Source organism: Crocuta crocuta, unplaced genomic scaffold (assembly GCF_008692635.1).
Source record: "Crocuta crocuta isolate KB4526 unplaced genomic scaffold, BGI_CrCroc_1.0 scaffold367, whole genome shotgun sequence".
Classification (NCBI taxonomy): Eukaryota; Metazoa; Chordata; class Mammalia; order Carnivora; family Hyaenidae; genus Crocuta; species Crocuta crocuta.
In genome coordinates, this window is record NW_027527936.1 from 573,975 (window position 1) to 597,236 (window position 23,262).

The 23,262-nt window shown below is 36.9% G+C and overlaps 1 protein-coding gene across 1 annotated transcript in view; it reads left to right on the plus strand.

Annotated features, from left to right (window-relative positions):
* The window catches only part of RLF (RLF zinc finger), an 85,690-nt gene that overhangs the window by 43,477 nt on the left and 18,951 nt on the right, over positions 1–23,262 (plus strand). The window contains exons 5-6 of the mRNA XM_077751964.1: positions 743–945; positions 18,422–18,558. Of these exons, the coding sequence (XP_077608090.1) occupies positions 743–945; positions 18,422–18,558 (340 nt within the window). The remainder of the gene's footprint in view (positions 1–742; positions 946–18,421; positions 18,559–23,262) is intronic.

A 23,262-nucleotide genomic window follows, 5' to 3' on the forward strand; every position in this document is an offset into this window, starting at 1 on the left:
TATGTGTAAAAGGGTTCTCTGGTCAAATCAGTTTGGGAGATATTGGGTTAAATAAAAGTGAACAGTTTTCTTTATTGCAGGACTGTTCAGAGATTTGACCAAGGAATCCTTTTTTTTTCTAGGACTATCTCTCAGGTCTTTTGGTCGGTGGAACACACTTTGAGAAATTCCTGGTTTAGAGGAAAGAACACCACTGGCTTTGGAATCCTTGGCAAGTTACCTAATTTCTCTGAATATTAATTTTCCTAACCTTAAACTGGGGATAATAATACTTGCCTTGGTGGTGGTGTGAAGAATAAATGAGAGATATATAGAAACACTTGGCCTGAAACTTGGAGCCTCATAAAAGTGTTCAAGTGGTAGTTGTTAATATTACATAGGCTACTTCTTTATTCTTGCATTTATGCTTTATAGTTCATTTCCATATTTCTTAGTATCCTTATCAGAAAGTGAGGGAGGAGGAAGTCCAATAATTAATTTTGATAAAGTATTAGTAGTTTTATTAAGAGGTTTGGTGTTTAGAATAAAATTACAAGTAATGTGGGAATCATTAGCAAAATTAATTTATCTTGCTATCTGCTCTGTTAGATGAGTATTGAGATCAGAATACACTTCTGAAGTTATACCAACTGAGTGTTTATTCACTAAAAACAAATCAACAACAAAATATATCAAACTATCATCTTAACCTTGACATGTTATGAGGTATGTTATCAAACTTTTATTTTTCCTTTCTTCCTAGTCAATAAATTGATTGCACAAGAAGGACCTTCCTTTCTGCAGATGCGAATAAAACATTTATTGAAATCTAACTGCATCCCTCAGGCCACTGCTTTATCAAAACTGTGTGCAGAATCTAAAGAAATTTCAAATGTGTCATCTTTCCAGCAAGCCTATATCACATGCTTATGTTCCATTCTCCCGAATGAAGATGCTATTAAGGAGGTGAGTAAAGCAAGTAAGTGCTGTTGTCACGCACACTTACTATGAATTGATTTTGAGAAACGTTGCATGGCAGGATGAAAACCATGAATCATTTTTTTCTGGCTACTTAAAAGTGCCATATTAGTTGTATATAGCTGTTCAACAGATTGACTATAAAGTTATGTCTTGTAGGTGGATTTGAAAATAGATAATTAAAGAATATGCAGATGGGTATTTATGTGTTTGGGCAATAGTTTGCTTTGAAATTTTCAAATATGAAAGATTTTTTTCTTTTAAGTAATGATTTCTATGTGTTTGGGAAATACAGAAATTATTAATTTCATTAATAATTAATAACATCAAGGGATAAACTAAAGTAAGGATGGCACTTAACTTTAGTTTAAGGTACTTCCATCATATAACTGTAAGCAGAGAAGTGTGGTACTTTAGAACCCATGGATACATTTTGGACTATAATTAAATGCACAAGCTGGGTACCATGGAAAATAATAAATTAATTGAATCTTTTTTAAAAATTATTTTATCGATCACATTGCATTTTTGTAACCTGAACCTTTTTCTTTAAAATATTGGAATTCACTTTTTCTAATAGTTTTTGATAAATTACACAGAGAAAGATGAGGAATTTCTAGCTGTATTCTATCATCTACCTATAATTCTCTTAGATCTGGTATATGGATTCTCATTTTACTTCTCTGCTAAACCTTTCTTATTAAAGGTAATAATCCCAAGGATCTGATTTTATGCTGTACAAATTCTTAACTTTAATGACAATTTCAACTTAACAGTTTTATTTATAATATCCTATTCCAAATGCAACTCTCTTTTTCCAGCTCAATCACTCCAGGACCAAAAGTCTATTGATCTTACTCGCTTTCATTATCCTCATGTACTCCTTTCCCCTTAACCTCTGCTTTTCCATTAGTCAGTCAATAGTAATCACTCCTTCAGTTTCTCTACTCATGTCTCCCTTAATTGTACTTATTTGACTAACTAACATCCTGATTATCCCAGAATCTTTACCTGCTCTGTATCTTTACCTATACCAGGGGGTTCAAACTGGGGTGGAGAAGACCAGCCTACGGACTTTACTAGTAATCAGTCACACTATATTTTTTTAGGCTATTTGCTCTCCCACTTTCATAAAGTACTATTTCATACTGTGTCCTTTCTCTTCCAACTAGTACTATAATGCCCTCTGCCCTATCACACTTTCCATTGATGAACTTTCTCCCTATTTCTCTGAGGAAATTGAGGCGGTTGGAAGGGGGTTTCTGTAAGCTGCTTCCAGGATGTCTGTTCACCTACCTGTATGTACACATGCACACCTTCTCTTCCATTAGTAAAGATAACTGCATCTGTTCTCCTGCCGAAGGCCAGCCCACCCGACTTCACTGTCACATCCCATCTGCTGTCGCCCCCTCAAGGATAATGCTACAGGACTTTTCTCTACTGCAACCATCCTGTCAGCATTTATGCTGTTACTTTTTCCATCTTTAAAAAAAGAAATCTTTAGATTCCACTCCCCAATCCAGTGACCACTCCATTTTTCTCCTGGTCTTTCAGCATAATTTCTTGAACGAATTCCATGAATTTACTTTTCTAACATTGTTCTCCTCAAACATGTTATAACGTGGCATTCACCCTGCCAATCTATCACATCACTAAATCCAATGATGATTTCTCAGCTTTCATCTTACTCAATCTGACTTCTTAACTTTGTATTTTAAACATTTTATAAGCTTATTTATTTATTTATTTTGAGAGAGAGCACAAGCGGGGGTGGGGGGTGCGGGGGCAGAGAGAGAAAATCTCAAGCAGGCTCCAAGCTGCCAGCGCAGAGCCTGACGTAGGGCTCAGTCTCCCGAACCATAAGATCCTGACCTGAGCCAAAGTCAGGAGTCAGCTGCTTAACTGACTCTTGGCGCTTGGATTCTAGGGTATTCCACTCTCATGATTTTCTGTGCACCTAACTGATTAGTCTTTTTTAGTTCTGACCTGTTCTTCCTCCTCATCTCTCTGTTGAGTAAATGTTGCAGTACCCTAGGGCTCTGTCTTTGTGTGTCCTCTCGTTTCTACCTACACACATTCCCTTGGTGATTTCTTTCAGACTCCTGTTTTTAAATGCCAACTGTTGTCTGAATCTCAGCTGTTTTATCTCCAGCCCGGTCCTCTCCTGTGAACTCCAGACTCATATATCCAACTACCTAATCACTATCTCTTCTGGTATGGCTAATAGCATCTCAGACTTTTAATGTCCATAACTAGCCTCCTGATCTTCCTGATATTAGGGCTTTGTTTGTTTTTATGCGCTTTCTTCCAAATGAAGTCAGTTGCTGTCCAGTCTCAGTGTTGCAGGTGGAGGGGGGAAGGTAGTGAATAACCAGCTATCTTTTTTTTTTTTTAGTCCTTACTGTATGTTAAGCACTATGCTGAATGCCTTATACATATTTTGTCACATTTAATTCTCACGACTCTTAGCTCCATTTTATTGGTGAGGAAAATGGGGATCAGATCAAGTAATATGTTCATGCTTACAGAGCTTAAAGTGGTTAAGCTGAGATTCAAACCTGAGTTTGGTATACTACTACTAATATTAAAAATACAGGCTAATATATATCATCCTAGGTGATAAATACCTAAGGGTTTATGTACCAAATGCTGTGTTAGGCCTTGTGTTACAAAAATTAATCCAGAAGCCTCTGAACTGGCCTACTCGCTTTCACTCCTGCCCTCTACATTTTATTCTTACCAGAAATAACCAGAATAATCTCTTTAAAATGTAAAGTGGGCCCATGTCACTCCCAGATCAACAGCTTTCCGTCTTCTTCAGAATAAATCCAGTCTTCAGAATAAATCCAGAAGTCTTTATTCTGTGTGTCATAGCTCCTGGCGACTTCCCTAAGCATCTCTGACAGTATCTTGTACCACTTAACACTCACTGCTCTGTAGCCACCTTGTCTTTGCTCTTGTTTAAACAAACCAAACACATTCCTGCCTTAGAGCTTTGTAGTTGCCATTTCTTTTGTCTAGAATGCCCTTCCCCACAAGATAGTTGGGATGGCTCGTTCACATCTCATTCAGTATTGCCTTGTCAGAGACCCTCCTCACTGTCCCTTCTAAAATAGTTTCCTCTCGGGGTCCCTGGGTGGCTCCATGGGTTTAAGCATCTGGTTCTTGATTTTGGCTCAGGTCATGATCTCACAGTCGTGAGCTCACATCCTGGGTTCTGCTCCATGCTGCTGTGGAGCCTACTTGGGATTCTCTCTCCCTCTTCCTCTGCTCCTTGCCTGCTTGTGTGCATGCGTGCTCTCTCAAGTAAATAAAAGAAAAAAAAATAGTATCCTATCCCCCTACTCTGTCCTTTTTTCCTTCTATACCTGTTATCATTATTATAAATATATAGAAGTCCATCTAAAATGGCCTCTGTCACTCTCTGTCCCCTTATTTACCTGTTTCTTCTTTATGTTTATATTAGTGCTTCTGCTAGACATCATATTTGCTTCTTTTCTGTTTCCTCCCACTAGGTTGAAAACTTTGTAAGGATGGAGACATTGGTTTGTTCACTACAATATCCCTACATTCTAGAAGAATATTTAGCAGGGAAATAGGCATTCATTCATAAGAGACTAATTATAAGTCCATATGCTAATTTTTTTATTTGCCGTATTGGGAAGGGTAAGGAGATAGGAGACCACATATATCCAGTAACAGTTGTAATATTTTGTGTTTGGGATACGTAATCAGAGTTAAGTTGTAGTAATGGTTATATTCAGCACCACACATACCCAGAAAATTTCAGAAGAAGCAAAAATGCTAGATCATGGACTTGATTCCTCTTCATTCTATAACAGTAACAACTTTTCCTTTAATGTCTCAGCCTTTGTTTATTTAAAACTTATTTTGTTTGTAGCATTGTGTGAGGTATTGGCAAAAACAGAAGAGTACATGGCCTAGTTTGGTTGCCAGCAACACATATAGGAAGATAAGTACTAAGCTGTATGATACTGCCCCTAAATTCAGTAGAAGTGTGGAGAATCTTTGTAGACTGGCATATAAGCCTTTGTAGAAATTGATCCTTGATTCAGACCTTGAAATGATGGTAGGGTTCAGATGGGTAGAAAGAATGGTTTGGGGAATAACTGGTAGTAAAGACAGAGAAATGAATGTGTATGTTGCTGAGGCCCACTAGAGAACACCTTGCCATGGCAGAGTGGATGTTGAAGTCTTGTGAGAAATAAGACCTGTTGGGTGGGGAGAAGGGGAAGGCTTTGGAAACTCTAGTGAATTAGAACTTACTTGATGCAGTAGAAATTAGGAAGGTTTTGAAGGTAGGGATTGGAATGACAATATCAATATCAGTATTTTAGGAAGCTTAGAAAGAAGATATATTAGGTTTAGAAGAGATTGGAGTTAGCAAGAGGACTTAATGTCAAGAGACTTTATAAGGACTGGGAGACTGGAGGAATGACAGTATTCTACTAACTGACCAGAATGGCAAAGAAGATATGGGTAACAGGGAGGGCTTGGGAGAATAATCAGCTTTATTTTGTCCATGACTTCCCTGGTTTATTAATAACAAGACAACAAAACAGGATTTCTTCTTGAATGAAGTAATATAATTAATTCCTTTCAACAAATTTGTTGAGTTTGTAAGGAACAAAGTTAGAGGACATGTGATTTGATTCTCTACCACAGAGGTTGGCAAACTATGGCCTGCGGGCCAGACCCACCCAACTGCCTGTTTTTGTAAATAAAGTTTTACTGGAACACAGTTCATTTATTGTTTATGGCTGTTTTTACTCTACAGTGGTAGAATTGAGTAGCTGTAACAGAGACTCTCTGGCCCATGAAGCTGAAAATATTTCTCTGGCACTTTATAAAAAATGTTTGCTAGTCCTTGCTCTACAAGAATCAGATTTTCCAGTGTATAGCAAACATTGACTATCATTTAGTCTACTCCTGCATGTTTTACCAATGATGAAACTGTAGCCAAGATGATAATGTTTCCAAGGCCCTACCTGCATTAAGCTAATTAGAGAGTCCAAGCCCAGGCTAGAACACAGATCTCCCTGCTTCCTGGCCAGCCTTTTTTCCACTGTACAACTTATTTCCAGTTGGTAAACATAACGAGCCATGTTATAATAGGAAACATCTTAATGGTATATCATTCTATTCATATTTATACACTTAGTTATAGGTGTGACCTAAACCAGTTTTATAATGATTGAGATTAATTACTTAAATATATCAATGCAAAAACATTTAGCACACATTATAACATTTTAAAAGGAATACTGGTACCATCATGATTAGTCTCTTAACCAGTAATGCTTTCTTTTGCAACTGACAATAGAATTAAAGAGAATCTTTAAAATTTGCTTTGAAAAAGTACTGATGAATCACTAGATGTTCATTAATTGGAGTTTAAAATCAACATGTGTTCTGAAGTTGCAGAATTCTATATACATTTGCCATCTACTTCAACTGAGTTCAGAAGAGTCAAATTAACTTGAGCAACAGCTGGGAATAAAAGTACTTGTATGTTAGCTCCTGTGGGTATCACCATAATGGATGTGTGTAATAGGAAACCTCTGCTGGGGAAGATTTAGCCAGACACATACAATTAAGATTAGTTGAGGGGATCACCTTGAGAGCCAAGATTCAGAAGCCCAAACCCAGAACCTCAATGGAATCCTCAAGTTCCAGTATCATTTAGAATCGAATGATGTTACTATTAGTTCTACATACAAAAAATTTTTAATGAAAGTTACAGACTTGGTCATGACCTAGTGACCCAAGTGGATGTTTCCTATATTTTTTTCAGTAGTCAAGGGGGGAAATCTTTGCAAAGATCAAGTTTTCCACGTATAACATGAAGGATAATGAGATTTTAACATGACACGCTTCTATTATTATGAAGAGCCAAGGAATCTGTCAGTAGAACTCTTGGCACAGTTAAGGCAGGAGTCCATTTCCGCTTTCATCCAGGAATGAACTGTTTCTTCAGTGCCTAATGTTAATAGACACAACAGGAGAGGCTTCTTTCTTTTCTTGATGTGGAAAGGAAAAGACAAACAGTACCTAATTTACCCACTAGTCTAGCACTGTTGGGAATTGACATAATCACTAGGTATAGATGATAAACACAGCAAATAAACATTTAAACAGGATCCATTGGGGATTCAGTTTGGGAGTAGAAGAAAAAGTAAACAGGAGCATAGAAATTTCAGGTGAAGCTTAAATAAGAATCCAGATTAAGATCCTGAACAAGGAATAATAACAAAGTATATAATTACATTTAAAATTAGAATGTAATGGGACGCCTGGGTGGCTTAGTCGGTTAAGCGTCCGACTTTTGCTTAGGTCATGATCTCGCGGTTCGTGGGTTCGAGCCCTGCGTCGGGCTCTGTGCTGACTGCCAGCTCGGAGCCTGGAGCCTGTTTCAGTNTACTTTATTGTATGGAGAATGAAATGTACTCTTAAAAATACATTAAAAGGGTCCCTGGGTGGCTCAGTTGGTTAAGCTTCCAACTCTTGATCTCCCCTCAGGTCATAGTCTCATGATTCGTGAGATTCAGCCCCATGTCAAGCTCTGTGCTGACAGCGTGGAATCTGCTTGGGATTCTCTCTCCCCCCCCTCTCTGTTCCTCCCCTGCTTTTGCTCATTCTCTCTCTCCTGCTCTTGCTTGCTCTTAAAATAAATAAATAAATATATTAAAGGTAGAAAGGGTATATGGGAAAGTTGAGGATTTGCGTATTTAAGTATTTTATCTCCTAAGGCAGAGTTCTTTCAAATAGCTTTGAAGAGACATCTTCACAGGACAGTTTGCATCTGGATCTTAAATCTAGTCTCGCTTTCGTGGGTTATGTGTGGGTGTTTTGGTTGATGTAAGATTATACTAGGGAGTCATGGAGAGTTAGATGTGTAATTTTCAAGAACTTAGTAGGACATTTCAGGCTTACATACACATGGCCATAGGGTTTAATTAGAAGCATCAATGACCATTAGTTTCTTTAAGAAACATGCAAGTAACCACTGGTTAATGTAGTGCTGGTCTGTGATATTTTAAACTGTAGTTTAAAAGAAGTCTGATTTTTAGAACCATCGTTTTTTCCAGGTTATATCTATGAACCTAATAGGGATGATTCTCCCAGAGGTAGACCCAGGGTTATGTGAAATGTAAGTTTGCTAACTATAACTCCTACTTTTCTCCTGTTTGAGGATACAAGTGAGAAGAATCTTAATATCTGGATAACCTGGAATCCATTTTGATTCTCTTTTGAAAAACATCAGCTTCAACTTAAAAAGTCTATTATGAGGAACAAATTATTTGCATTATGACTCAGAACTGATCGGGGTGGGGGAAGGAACAGATCAGGAAAATACTAAGTTCAAAACCAGTAATCAAGAGAAAGGTAAATGATAAAATATTCCAGTAATGGCACAGGCCAGAATACTAGTTTACGTTGGTAGCCTAATCGTGAAAATAAGGCAGATATGCTGTCTCTACTCCCCTTCTCGTAGGCCAGTCGGCTACCTGTTAGACCAGGGATATTTAATTGGCTGATTTTTATGAAAGTCTTCTAATTACATTTGTTCCTGTCCCTACAGTTCATTTTCGGCAATACCCAAGATGACCTTTTTTTCTTTTCTTCTTAAAACAAAAGTATATATTTTGTTTAAGTTTGTTTATTTTTGAGAGAGAGAGAGTGTGTGCGGGTGCATGTATGAGCGAGGGAGGGGCAGAGAGAGAGGAAGACCAAGGCTTCTCACTGTCAGCACAGAGCCCCATTTGGGGCTCGAACTCACAAACTTAAATCGTGACCTCAGCCCACGTCGGACACTTAACTGACTGAGCCACCCAAGCACCCCTTGAAATAATTTTAGATTCACATATTATTGTAAGAAATAACATAGACATACTTTCCAGTCATTTAACGTATATTCATTGGAGGACTCTGTTAGGCAGTAGGGATACAAGGATGAACAAGACACAAGGGAGAGAAACAGCAAACCGTATTCATACACTGTGAGACTGAGGGGCGAGTTAGGGTTAGAAATTAGCAGTTCCAAGTCATCAGCATTTGAAACCAGAGAGCGAATAAGATTAACTTTTTTTTAAATGTTTTATTTATTTCTGAGAGAGAGAGAGAGACAGCGTGAGCAGGGGACGGTCAGAGAGAGAGGGAGTCACAGAATCTGAAGACAGGTTCCAGGTTCTGAGCTATCTGTCAGCACAGAGCCCGGCATGCGGCTTGAACCCACAAACCGTGAGATCATGACCTGAGCCAAAGTTGGACACTTAACCGACTGAGCCACCCAGGTGCCCTAAGATTAACTTTTTCAAAGCCCTGGAAATTAACTAAAGGCTCGCTACAATCCAAAGAAGTATTGCTCAGGGAAAACAGATGAGCCTCCCTAAGAACAGTGGACTTGGTGCCATTTTAACTTGCCCTACTTTCTGTCTCTTCCCCAGCTTCACAGTAACCTTGAAAACAAACAGCCTTGAAACTACAGTAGTAGCCTATGAAAACCAGCAGCCTAGCAGCCAGCCAAGGAAGCAGAATAGGTTTGGGAACTCCGCAAAAGCTCATCCCTAGCAGATTGTTACTATTTGATCTTTGTGGCAACTTCTGCAAAGTTCCATTCTCAAGACCTGTCTTTATTTGACTCTGAGCTCATGATGACAAAAGCTGTGTCCCCAGTATATTTGTCAGAAACAATCAGTGATAATTGTTTAATGTGACAGTGGTCCGAGGAGGCATTACCAGTCAGGCTAGCAAGAGACTGGCCAAAAAGATTAAAAAAAGAAAAACTGGGATATGGGATGTCCTACAGAACTTTGAATACTTCTGTATTCCTAGGATTCTGGAAGGTAACAGGCTGTGTGTCTGGTGAGACACACAGATGTCTCAATGACCTAAGATGGCCCTAGTCCCTCATCTCTTGTATGCCTTGAGGCTCTGCACACATAGGAAGTGAAAGTCAAGAGTTTTAAACTGCCTACCAAAATACTGAAAGTATGCCCCATACACAAAGCTGCTTGGCAAAAGCAGAGACTCATTCAGGCATTTAAATAAATCTCTTCAATACATCAAGCACGTAGCTGACCGTTAAGCCAACCAAGCAGAGACTCCAGTTGCCTTACATGGCAAAGAACATAGACTTTACAGAATTAATTCTAGGAAAGTCACTAAACAAACAGGCAAAAAGATAATGGACTAGAATCCAGAATCTAGAAATAAGCCCTTCACACTTATGACCAATTGATTATGTGAATTCCAAGGCAGTTCAATGGGGAAAAGAAAAGTCTTTTCAATGAATAGGTCTTAAACAACTGGATATCCAGTTGTGGAAGAATGAAGCTTGATCCTTAATACTGAATGCAAGAAGTTAACTCCAAATGGATCATACATATAAATATGTCAATATAATATAAATATATATTATAAACACATAATTACTGTGAATATGTTATTTATTAAAAGATATGGTTTATATTAAAATATAAATATATAATAAATAATGCTATAACATATAAATATTAAATGTAATAAAGTGTGCCATGTTAGAAGAAAATACAGGAATAATTATTTAAGGCTTTGGATTTGACAGTTGTTTCTTGTATTTGACACCAAAAGCACAAGTGACAAAAGAAAAATAAGATTTCATCCAACTTTATGAAAGGACATCAAAAAATAATACAGTTAATCCACAGAATGAGAGAAAAGTAAAAAGACAAATAATCCAGTTTTAAAAATGGTTAAAGACTTTTTTGTTAAATTAATAGACTTTTAAAAGCTTATAGGTTTTTAAAAGCAGAAACAGTTTACAGAAAATTTGAGTGGAAAGTACACAGTTCCCAAATATACCTCCCAACCCCCTACCCCAAGTTTTACGTATAACACCTTGTCATGAGTGTGTTCCATTTGTTAGAATTGTTGAACTAAGTACATTATTAACTAAAATCTATAGTTTTACATTAAGTTTCACTCTCAGTGTTCTACATTCTGAGTTTTGACAAACATTTGATTATGTGTATCTGTCATCACAGTATCCTGCAGAATCGATAGTTCCACTCTTCTAAACATGTCCTTATTTTCTCCCTCTTTTCCCCCGAGCCCCGACATCCACTGATCTTTTTACTGCCCCCACAGTTTTGCCTTTTCCAGAATGTCATGTAGTTGGAATTATGTAGTATGTAGCCTTTTTAAATTGGCTCTTTCACTGAGCAATATGCATTTAAGGTTCCTCCATATCATTTTATGACTTTATGCTTCCTTCCTCTCTTTCCTCCCTCCTTTCCTTCCTTCCTTCTTCCTTCCTTCCTTCACCAAACTCATATTCCTCTCTGCCTTGCTGTTCTTTTTTTAAAACAAACCAAAGGCCTTGGTTATGGTTCAATCTTGGTGTTGTACATTCTATTATCTGAAGTTCTTGGGAGTCTAGTCCTGCTGCTTATTGTGTATGTTGCCTTTTCTGCAATGGTTAGTTTACTTGTAGTTTTTATAGTTTGGGATTGTGAGCTCAGTTTTGATGGAAGTGGGTGGAAGCAGGGAGTGCTTTATTTCCGGGAATTCTAATAGGGCTTATTAGTTAGCATATGTCTCTATAAATCAGTTTCAGTTTTCCTTCTGCGTAGTGATTCAGAGATGTTACCAGCCAGAACCTTCTTTTTATTTTATATCATTTTTCTCAGTTTGGGGTTATTAGACAACAGAATAGTGTTAGGGCAAATTGCAAGTTTGAAGGACAGATTATAAATTCTCCAGTATTTTTTTTTATCCCACCAGAACCCAGGTTGAGATTGCTATACAGGTTTTCCTGCTGTGTCCCTTATTTTGGTCCACCCACTCTCTGAGTTTGTAGCTCTTTAGGAGTTCTAATTTTATGCAGGAGATCTCACTGCCAACTTCCTGTCCCCAGGTCCAAGCTTTATCATCTATCCCTGAGTTGTAAAACACAAGCCTCTTAGTGAAGTTAGCAATGATCCAGCAAATTTAGGGCCGTTGTCCAGGCACACTTGAACACTTTTTTCCCCTTAGTGATTTCTTTTACTTCTTGAGTCTTTGGCTGTATGTTCTATAAAAGGCATTTCTGTTTTACCCAGGATTTCTAAGTGCTTTGCCACAGGAGAATTTTCAGGCATTCCTCTTGTTCAGGACTGGCAGGAAGGTATGTAATCATTATATATTAAATTCATAGGGTAAGGTGGTATGTTTCATCTTTGCCACCAGAAACTTCTAGCATTAGCCACTTTATGCCTTATGCTGAAAGTTGTGATACTTTGTAAATACACACAGCATTGATAGTGCTTGTGTATGATTTAGAATTTTGTATCATTAAGTGTATCAGACTTTGTTATGAAGTAGATTTTGGTAAGGAAAGATCTGGAGGAAGTAGTTAGGATTTTGAAGAGGTTGAAGGGGAGAACATGGTATGGAGTGAATGTTCCTGACTAATCTTTCAGGTCCTTTTAAGTTCTTGGCTGGTTCTGCTCACCGTCCTTCCATTCCAGTTCAGTAAATGTTTATTGACAACCCTTAGGAACAAAACAATCAACGTGTCCTCTGGTCTCCCGCTATTGTTAGCCCATATGGTACCTTTGTGGAAATTGGCAAAAAGGACCATGTTCCACTACATCCTCCTTCATATGATTGCTTCCAAAGGTCTCCCTTCTGTGAGGAAGAGCCTTAGGCCAAAATTCAGGGCTTGGCAAGCTCACTGAATTTCAACCTCCATTAACATCTTTAGCTGGTTACCTCTGTGTAGTATGAAACTGTATCCTGATATCCCCCCAAGAGCTATTTTCTTTGAAGCCTTCTTTGCTTACTCTAGTCTACGTTATTCTTGTCTTCAGTCTGTCCCACTTATTTATCCTGTGGCCACTGTGTTATTTATCTTGTGGTTCTCTTTAATTCCAATAAATATTTATTGATGCTCCCCCCAAGTGCCTAGTACCATTGTAGGCACTAAAGATACAGTGGTTAATAAAAACAAAGTTTTGCCCTAATGGAACATATATTCTGGTAGGCAAGGTGGATAGTAAATCAAAAAATAATTGGGGTACCTGGCTGGCTCAGTCTGTAAAGCATCTGACTCTTGATCTTGGGGTTGTGAATTTAAACCCCACATTGGGTGTACAGATCGTTTAAATAGTTTAAAAAAAAAAACTTTAAAACAATTTTTTAAAAAGAACAAAAAAATTATTTCAGTACCTATTCAGGAATTTCCTAGACACTCACTGAAATTCTCAGAAGCTTGTCAGTGACCTCATTTTAATTTACTGTAGCTGAAAAGTATTTTGTGGCATATATTTGTTTTTTAATGTGGTCTTAAGCTATTATATTAGAAAAGGTTGGGGACCAGTAGTACAACCATACTGTGTCTTATTAGTGAAGTGTTAAAAAGTATGTCATTTTAATTTACCTGGATTTTTCTATTTTTAAAAATTTCTATTTAGTTTTATTTCTTTATCAGAACACTTTTTCCTCTGTATTCAAGAAAATACTGGTGTTTGGGGCAAAATACTGATGTTCTCTTCAATTAAAAATGTTAACTGAGTGCTTGCGTATTTGTCATGTAAAGATCCTAGAGCAGACACTCAGTAGGTTAAAAACATTAGATAAGATGCCAGCTTTCAAAGGATTTAGAATCAGGGAGAGTAGGTAAGAGACTAAAGGAACTCTGGCTTCAGTTTCTTCACTTGGAAGAAAGATGAGAATTTTTTTTTTTATTACTTAAATGAGAGTGGAAAAAAAAAGTCTAGATGGATGTCCTGTTATTAGCATAGATGAGTATGTGTGAGGCAAATGAGTTCTTTTGGAAGGTTGTACAAAAACCCCATTATAAATTAATCTTATTTTCTCATTAGAAACTTTGATGGAAGTAAAACAGTGGAGGTAATGGATAATAAAAAAAACATATATAAGTTGCCGTGCTTAGGTGTTATAGACCTCTTAGAAACTTCCTTATCAGGCATATATTCTAAAATGTCAGGTAAACAGCAATATTAAGCATGAACTAAAAGCATGCTGGTATTTAAAATTTACTAGAAAATGGATAACATTGGGAGAAAGTTGAGGTTGAGTTTGAGAAGATGGTAGAGGTCAGGTTGGTGCAGGAGTATGCTGGGTTACCAGCCATCTCTGGTAGTGTCAGAAGGCACTGAGATCCTAGAGGAGCAGAAGGCGTCTCTTCTTAGGAAGCCGCTAGAGTTGATACTCCAACACTATTGCTAAATTACCTTTAGCTGTACAGAAATAATTTCTTTCTGTTTCTCCAGTTCCTTGTTCATTCTTACCCTTTGGCCCTCGCGATGTGTTTTTTCTTCCTGTTTGGAACTATTTTCTTATTTCACTCTACCCTTTCCCATGGCTTATCTCTACTCATTCTTTAATTCTTACCTTAAACGTGACTTCATCCAGGAAGCTGTTTTTGATCCCCCAAATTGGGTTAGATTTTTTTTCTTTTTTTACCCGAGGTAAGAAAAATACTCTGTACATCCCCATTGTAACAGTTAATATAAAAAAAGAAAAAAAAAACATTAATATACACTGTAATTCTTAGCAGTTGCTCTCTCCTCATTTGTTATCTGTGGCTGGACTGTGACTTCCTTGAAGGCAAAAATCAGGTTGGCTTGTATCCCCAGTACTTAGCATAGCACAAGTACTTGGTAGTAAACAGCACCGCTTTGGAAGACATGTGCATTTTAATTTTAACATGGTTTTTTCCCATGGGATTTTGTTCACAGAGGATTTTGGATATCATATAAGACAGTGCTCTTGCCTTTGGGAATTCACAGCCTAGTTTGAAAGCCAAAGTTCAAAGCACATAAAAAAAAAAAAAGTAAAATAATAAAAGGTAATGGCCACTATGAGTTACTAGCTCAAAAGTTGACCCACAATGGAATAAAAAATAGCCCAATTAAAACTGTTGATAAGATGCTGTGAATTCAGAGTTAGGCAAGAGACTGTTGGATGCTAGAGTAGTCTATGAAGGAAGACTTCATAATGAGAAAAGTTTCCACTGAATGTTGAGGGGTGGGGAGACTCAGTTCAGCAGGCAAGAGGAGGAGGGCTATTTGGTTAGGGTTGTTACACACTGACTGGTAGTGTTCATCTTTAGAGTGTTTGTAATAAATGGAAACAATAGAACTACATATGCCTTCTAACCAGCTAATCTGGATTTTTCATATCATTTCCTCCTAACCCATTTTAGGTTACTGATTTTTGACTTGAAATCTAGATTTCTAATTTACTTCAGCTTTGACCCTTTTTCTTAATACCATGGTTCCAAGGTGAAAGCTCATATCTGTCTGAACGGTACCCTTTTAAAATGAGCTTCCCTGTAGGAATAAAATGACGTGAGATTAGTTTTTCATTTTGTTTACTGTTACTTCTGATTATTAGCCACAGTTGACTAGAGACAAGAAAGTCTCTTCTTAGGCTCATCTTTTACTTGTGAAGTAGAAATAATATTGCCAGCCTTGCTAATCTTACAGATTTATCATGCTGATAAAATGAGATAATATCTCATTCAAGGTATTTGAAAGGGATAAAAAATGTTCTAGAAATGCAAGTTGTATACTCTTTCCATTTTCATTTATATGCCTGGCTTAGAGGGTTTCTCATGCTATTTCTCAGCCTGGAAATGTTATATTGCTGTTACATTGCAAAATCGAATTTTAGAATTCTGTGTTTTTGACAAGAGCTTTAACGTGGCATGGATAGTAGCTGGTTGCTTTGGAACAGCTGTCGATTTGCTGTGGAATGCTCATTTCAGTCCTTTAGTCACTTCGCTTCTAACCACCCTGGGGTGGGCCCTTTGTCTCTGGATGACCCTTCTGATTCATTCAGCCTCGGACTAGGATGCGAATGAGGACGTGGTTGTTGAGGGTGTCATTAAAATTCCATCCTCATTAAGTCTGATAAGATTTTTTTTTAACCTGAGAACTGAATTTAACTTTAATTATGTTCTAGGCTTTATCAGCGTAACTTTGCCTCCCATTGCTCCTTAGATATAAATTTAAATCAAGTGTGACTTTTCATCGGAGAGTGATCTTTTGAAATACTCTCTAATATTCTTAATGTTAACTTTCTTTTTTTCTTTTTCTTATTTTTAAAATTTATGTATTCATGAAAACAGTTAAGAGCTGTTCTAACATGCTCCCTACTTGTCAATCCCTGTTAGAATATATTTTTTAAAACTTAACTGTAACTTTAGTAGGCCCACATACCACATTTTTTATTGATGCATAACTGACGTATTGACATTGTATTATTTCAGGTGTACAGCATAATATCCAATATTTATATAGGTTGTGAAATGATATCCAAATAAGTCTAGTTGATGCCTGTCACTATACAGTGACAAAAAATTTTTTTCTTGTGATGAGATCTACTCTCCTAGTAAGTTTCCAATATGCAGTACAGTATTAACTATAGTCATCATGATGTACTAAAACATATTAAATTCTTAAAATAACTCCATGAGGGAGGTTCTATTCTTTCCGTATTACACATGAGGAAACTAAGACACTAAGTTACTGAGAAGTTACGTGTCTTAACCCAGAGCCACAGAGCTAGTAGCTATAGAGCTGGGAAAAGAATATACACAATCTGGTTTTAGAGTAATTGCTTTTGGGCACCTACGTGGCTCATTCGGTTAAGCAACTGACTCTTGGTTTTGGCTCAGATCATGATCTCACGGTTTGTGAGTTCAAGCCCTGAGTCAGGCTTTGCTGACACTGCAAAGCCTGCTTGGGATTCTCTCTCCTTTCTCTGCCCCTACCCTGCTTGTGTTCTCTTTGTCTGTCTCTCTGTCTCTCTCTCTGTCTCTCTCTCACACACACACACACATACACTAAATAAACAAACAATAAAAATATCTTAAAAAAAGAATAATTGCTTTTAACCAGTATATCATACTGCTTATTATGTCATCACACTGTCTTTGAAAAGACTGGAAAACAGAATTGTATGAGGTCCACTTTGTAAACACCAACATTTTGCCCTCATTAAACTTGATTTATTTATTCCACTCATCAACTCCTATTTACTGGTTGTTTTTTTGTTTGTTTGTTTTGTTTTGTTTTGTTTTAATGTGTTCCAGACACTGCTGGGTGCTGAGTTTTGAACAAGATATACATGGCCTCTGACGTCATTGATTTTACATTCTAGCAGAGAAGACAGATACTAATAAATTCTTTGCCTAATGCTTGAATTGCAGTGGTGATAGATGTTACAAAGGAGGAATTAAGAGTAGAGTTTTGTTTTTTTTTTTTAATGTGGGGTGTTTTTTATTTAACTGAAGTACAGTTGACTTTGGGAGGAGTTGGGTTTGTTTTGTTTTTTCAATGGATAAGAATAGAGTTTTTGATGGGGATTCTGACCTGGTCTTAGAAGTGAAAGTATTCTTTGAGAAAATGTCATCCGCGCTACACTTTGAAAAAAGTCTTTCTGTGCCTGTTTGAGGTAATGACTAAAATTAGGTGCTTCAACCACCTGTTGGAACTGAATAGCACTTTGGAAGAGATGAGCTAAACTCTTTTATACATATTACTCATTCATCCTGATACTCACTTCACTGATCTTGAAGTTTATTGTTTTGTACATTTGGTGTCTGGTATAATCGACATTTATAAGGCTGACACATGACAAAGAGATTATTCATATTCTTTGTTAAGATGGGGAAGTGATAAAATAGAGTTGAGAAAGGGTCCTTAGAGGTCTTAATCTTCTGTTTTCTTAGTGTGTAAAAAGAGCCCCAGAAAATTCTGATTTGCCCAGAGGTGGTTTTAAGATTTCTGTAAGTAGTGTCAATGAGGGGCGCCTGGCTGGCTCATTTTCTACTACATGTGACTCTTGACTTTGGGGTTGAGCCTCACATTCGGTGTAGAGATTACTTTTAAAAATTAAATCTTTTAAAAAAATAGTATAAAACAGTTGTATTTCTGAGTGTTTTAGTTATTTAAACTCATTTATACCAAATATTTTTTTTCCTCCTTAATCTGAAAGTGATACAAGTTTCTCAACTGGCCTCTGTTAGCCTTGCTGGCTGTAAGGATAAGACTTCTGTTTTCCTATCTGTAACTAGAGTGACTTGAATAAAATTGAAAAGGAAATAAAGAAAAAACAAAAAAAGATGATACTTCAAGTGAAAATAATCTTACTGTGCATAATTTGACTCATTTATATGGAATAATTTTTTTTTAACTGTACAAAAATGTTTTTATCTGTGTTGGGACTGCAGTGGAACTTCCTTTTGTGTCTATTCACTTCTCTTTAATATTTTCTTATATGAAATAGCTCAGGAGATTCAGCCCAGAGTTAATAGAAGAAAATTATATCCCTCTAATTGCCTCATCAATTGTCAAAGATAGAAAAGCTTAAAAGAAGCTTCTTGTTACATAACAAAATATACAGGAAAGTCACCATTTTCATCTTGAGTCCATCTTCTCATTTCTGATAGATTGCAAAGGTCGACTGCAAGGAAATACTAGACATCATATGTAATCTGGAATCTGAGGGTCAGGATAACACGGCATTTGTTCTTTGTACGACTTACCTCACTCAGCAGCTCCAAACTGCAAGTGTGTATTGTTCTTGGTAAGTATATTTTCTTTTCATTCACTTTGTTTAGTACATAGTATAGCATTTAGAGTTTCTGTAAAACATTGGCTTCTTTCAAATTTAAAGCCTAAGCAAATTAATTGATGACATGTGGATTACATCTTGCTTAGAAGCTAAACCATTTAATTAAAAATATTATTGGTTTAATCTTTTCCAGAAGAGTCCAGAGATAAGAGAGGGTAAAGAATTTGAACTCCTCTTGATCATCTTATAGAGGGTTGTCTGTTAACTTTAATATATGTCTTCTTCGGAAATAAAATTATGGCAACATGAAATAAACTGGTGTTAGGTCATTTTCCTTTACACTTATTATATCTTTTGGTAGTCAGTTTTTGCCCTTTTATTTGGAAACCACTAATTATCTAGGTTTCTAGGTCAGCCATGCACAAGAGAAGGAAATCCATTTGAATAGGTAATCTCTTTTGCAACTTTGGTACTGTATAGCAGAATTATATTAATTTGGTTTTAATTCAGTTTATGTCTTGTTTGCCTACAGAGTACTTAGTTGCTAAAAAGAAAACAGTAAGTGTAACCCACAGTTCTTTCATTCTAACTGTATGGAATCTATTTAGGCCAAAGGGACAGACTTGGTACACAAGAGAGTTCTAGAATGTAAGACTGCCATTAAGTATCAGATTAGTGATATGGATAATGTTATAGGATATTAGCAGAAGGTACTCACTGTATGTTTAAGAAAGGTGTCAAGGGGGAGATAATATCAGAGCTTTAATTCAAAGAATGGATTGGATTTGCATGACCTTAATAAGAGGAACCTTGAGCATTTTAGAACCTAAGGATGGCTTGAAGTTGGAAATGAACATTTTGATTATAGGATAACCCAGTAAAGCCCTTCATGTGCTTTAGCCTTTATTGATCTCCTTTTGTACAGTTTTATTATTAACGTTGTGTGCTACTATATTTCTTTCTGTTTACTGTTTTATATAGAAATATTATTTGCATACTATAACTTATGTCATAATAATCCTCATAATAATCATTGTGCAGATGAGGCAGTGGACGACCAGAGGAGTCAGAGAAGCCTTGTGATTGTCCACGGTCTTAAGGCTAAAGTGATAGAGCTGAGATTCACATTCAGTGACATTCAGTGTTTTTGACTCCTAATCCAGTGCTTTTCTTCTGTGGTGGTTTTCTTGGTGCAGGGCCAGAATGCAGATTGCAGTCTTCCACCACCGAGTCCACTATACCAGTTAATATCCCCTCTGAGAAAGGACATAGTGAAATGGGGAGTTAAATATATTTTGTAATAATCACTATGGGCATTTTGTTAGGAAACCAAAAAAGAGGTGCTAAAAATAAAAAGAATTAAGTAGCAGTGAGGGTTTTGATCATTAAATTAAGTAGAAGAGGCTCTTTCCCTATCCATTAGAGATTAGAGATTTTAGCCTCAGTAAAACAGTTGTATTTACTTGAGGAACAAACCCCAGTTTATCTTGTTACAGTTAATTTCTTTGCCTACACCGAAAAAATATCTGCTAGTGATAGCTAGATTTTCAGGGCAAGGAAATGTACTAAATCACATATGAGATGTGTTATATATTACAGAGGGTTGTGGGGGGGGGGGATTTTTTTTTTTAAGTTTTTGATGTATAGTATAATGATTGAACAATTCTATTCATTATTCATTGTTCATCATAATAAGTGAATTCTTAATCCCCTTCACCCATATCCCATCTACGCATCTCCCCAACCATCTCCCCTCTGGCAACAACCAGTTTGTCCTCTAAGAGTATTTAAAAAGTGAGTGTATTTTCATTTGTCTCTTTTTTCTTTGTTCATATTTTGTTTTTTAAATTCCACATATGTTTTATTTAAATCATATGGTATTTGTCTTTCTCTGACTATTTCACTTAGCATTGTACCCTCTAGATGCATCTATGTTGTTGCAAATAGCAAGTTCTGTTTTATGGCTGAGTAAGTTTCATTGTATATATATACCACATCATCTTTAACCATTCATCTATTGATAGACACTTGGCCTCTATATCTTGACCATTGTAAATAATGCTACAGTAAACATAGGGATGTGTATGTCTTTTCAAATTAGTGCATTTTTGTGTTTTTTGGGTAAATACTCAGTAGTGGAACTACTGGGTCATATGGTAATTCTATTTTTAATTTTTTGAGGTATCTCCATACTGTTTTCCACAGTGGTTGCATCAGCCTGCATTCCTACTAACACTGCATGAGGATTCCTTTTTCTCTAAATCCTGGCCAGCACTTGTTATTTTTTGTGTGTTTTTTTAAAATAATTTTTTTAATGTTTTATTTCTGAGAGAGAGAGAGAGAGAGAGAAACAGTGTGAGCAGGGGAGGGTCAGAGAGGGAGACACAGAATCTGAAGCAGGCTCCAGGCTCTGAGCTAGCTGTCAGCACAGAGCCCTGTGCGGGGCTCAAACCCACGAACTGTGAGATCATGACCTGAGCCGAAGTTGGACGCTTAACCGACTGATCCACCCAGGTGCCCCTATTTTTTGTGTTTTTTATTTTGGCCATTCTGACAGGTGTGACGTGATATCTTATTGTGGTTTTGATTTGCATTTCCCTGGTGATTAGTGATATTGAACATCTTTTCATGTGTTTGTTATCTGTATGTCATCTTTGGAAAAATGCCTGTGTTCTCTGTACATTTTTAAGTTGGATTATTTGTTTTTGTGTTCCATTGTATAATTTCTTTTTATATTTTTGGATATTAACTCCTTTTCAGAGATACCATTTACAAATATCCCATTCAGTAGTTTGTCTTTTCGTTTTGTTTATGGTTTCCTTCACTGTGTGGAAGCTTTATATTTTGGTGTAGTCTCAGTAGTTTAATTTTGCTTTTGTTTCCCTTGCCAAAGGAGACCTATCTAGAAAAATGTTTCCATGGCTGATATCAAAGAGATTACTACCTGTGTTTACTTCTAGGAATTTTATGGTTTCAGGTCTCACATTTAGGTCTTTACTCAATTTTGAATTTATTTTTGTCTATGGTCTAACAAAGTGGTCTACTTTCATTCTTTTGCAGGTAGCTGCCTTGTTTTCCCAGCAGCATTTGTTGAAGAGCTTGTCTTTTTCCTATTGTATATTCTTGCCTCATTTGTTGTAGATTAATGATCATAAAAGTGTAGGTTTATTTCTAACTTCTTTATTCTGTTCCATTGATCTGTGTGTAGGTTTTTGAACCAGTATCATACTGTTTTGATTGCTATAGCTTTGTAGTGTGTCTTGAAATCTGGGGTTGTGATACCTCCATCTTTGTTCTTCTTTCTCAAGGGTGCTGTTTGAGGTCTTTTTTTTTTTTTTTTTAACGTTTATTTATTTATTTTTGAGAGACAGAGTATGAGTGAGCACAAGCATGGGAGGGGCAGAAAGAGAGAGAGGGAGACACAGAATCCAAAGCAGGTTCTGAGCTGTCAGCCCAGAGCCTGGTGTGGGGCTTGAACTCATCAACCTTGAGATCATGACCTGAGCTGAAGTCAGATCCTTAACCGACTGAGCCACTCAGGCGCCCGTGGCTGTTTGAGGTCTTTTTTCGTTCCATGCAAATTTTAGAATTATTTGTTATAGTTCTTTTTTTTTTTTAATTTTTTTTTAATGTTTTATTTATTTCTAGGAGAGAGAGAGAGACAGCGTGAGCAGGGGAGGGTCAGAGAGAGAGGGAGACACAGACTCTGAAACAGGCTCCAGGCTCTGAGCTGGCAGTCAGCACAGAGCCCGATGTGGGGCTCGAACCCACGAACCGCGAGATCATGACCTAAGCGAAAGTCGGACGTTTAACCGACTAAGCCACCCAGGCGCCCCTATTTGTTCTAGTTCTGTGAAAAGCTGTTGGTATTTTAATAGGGATTGCATTGAATGTATAGATTGCTTTGTGTAGTGTGGACATTTTAATACTAATTGATTTTCCCAATCCATGAGCATGGAATCTTTCCATTGTGTCATCTTTAGTTTCTTTCATCAGCATTTTATCACTTTCAGAGTACAAATCTTTCACTTCCTTGTTTAGTTTATTCCTAGGAATTTTATCCTTTTTTATGCATTGTAAATGGGACTGTTTTCTTAATTTTTCCTTTGCTACTTTATTAGTACGTAGAAATGCAACAGGGGGCGCCTGGCTCAGTCAGTTAAACTTCAGACTCTTGATTTTGGCCGAGGTCATGATCTCGTGTTTCATGAGATCAAACCTTGCTTCAAACTCTGCACTGAGAATCAGGAGCCTGCTTGGAATTCTCTCCCTCCCTCCCCCCCCTTCTCTCTCTCTCTCTCTCTCTCTCTCTCTGCCCTTCCTCCACTTGTGCATGCATGCATGTGCTCACTCACTCTCTCTCTCTAAATTAGTAAACATTAAAAAAAAATAGAAATGCAACAGATTTCTTTGTATTAATTTTGTATCCTGTGACTTTACTGAATTCATTTATCAGTTCTATTAGTTTTTTGGTAGAGTCTTCAGGGTTTCTATGTATAGTATCAGGTCATCTAAAAATAGTGAAAATTTTACTACTTCTTTACCAATTTGAATGCTATTATTTGTTTTTGTTACCTGATTGCTGTGACTAGGACATCCAATACTCTGTTGAATGAAAGTGTTGAGAGTGGACATCCCTGTCTTGTTCTTGATCTTAGAGGAAAAATTCTGATTTTCACCATTGAGTATGATATTTGCTGTAGGTTTGTCATATAT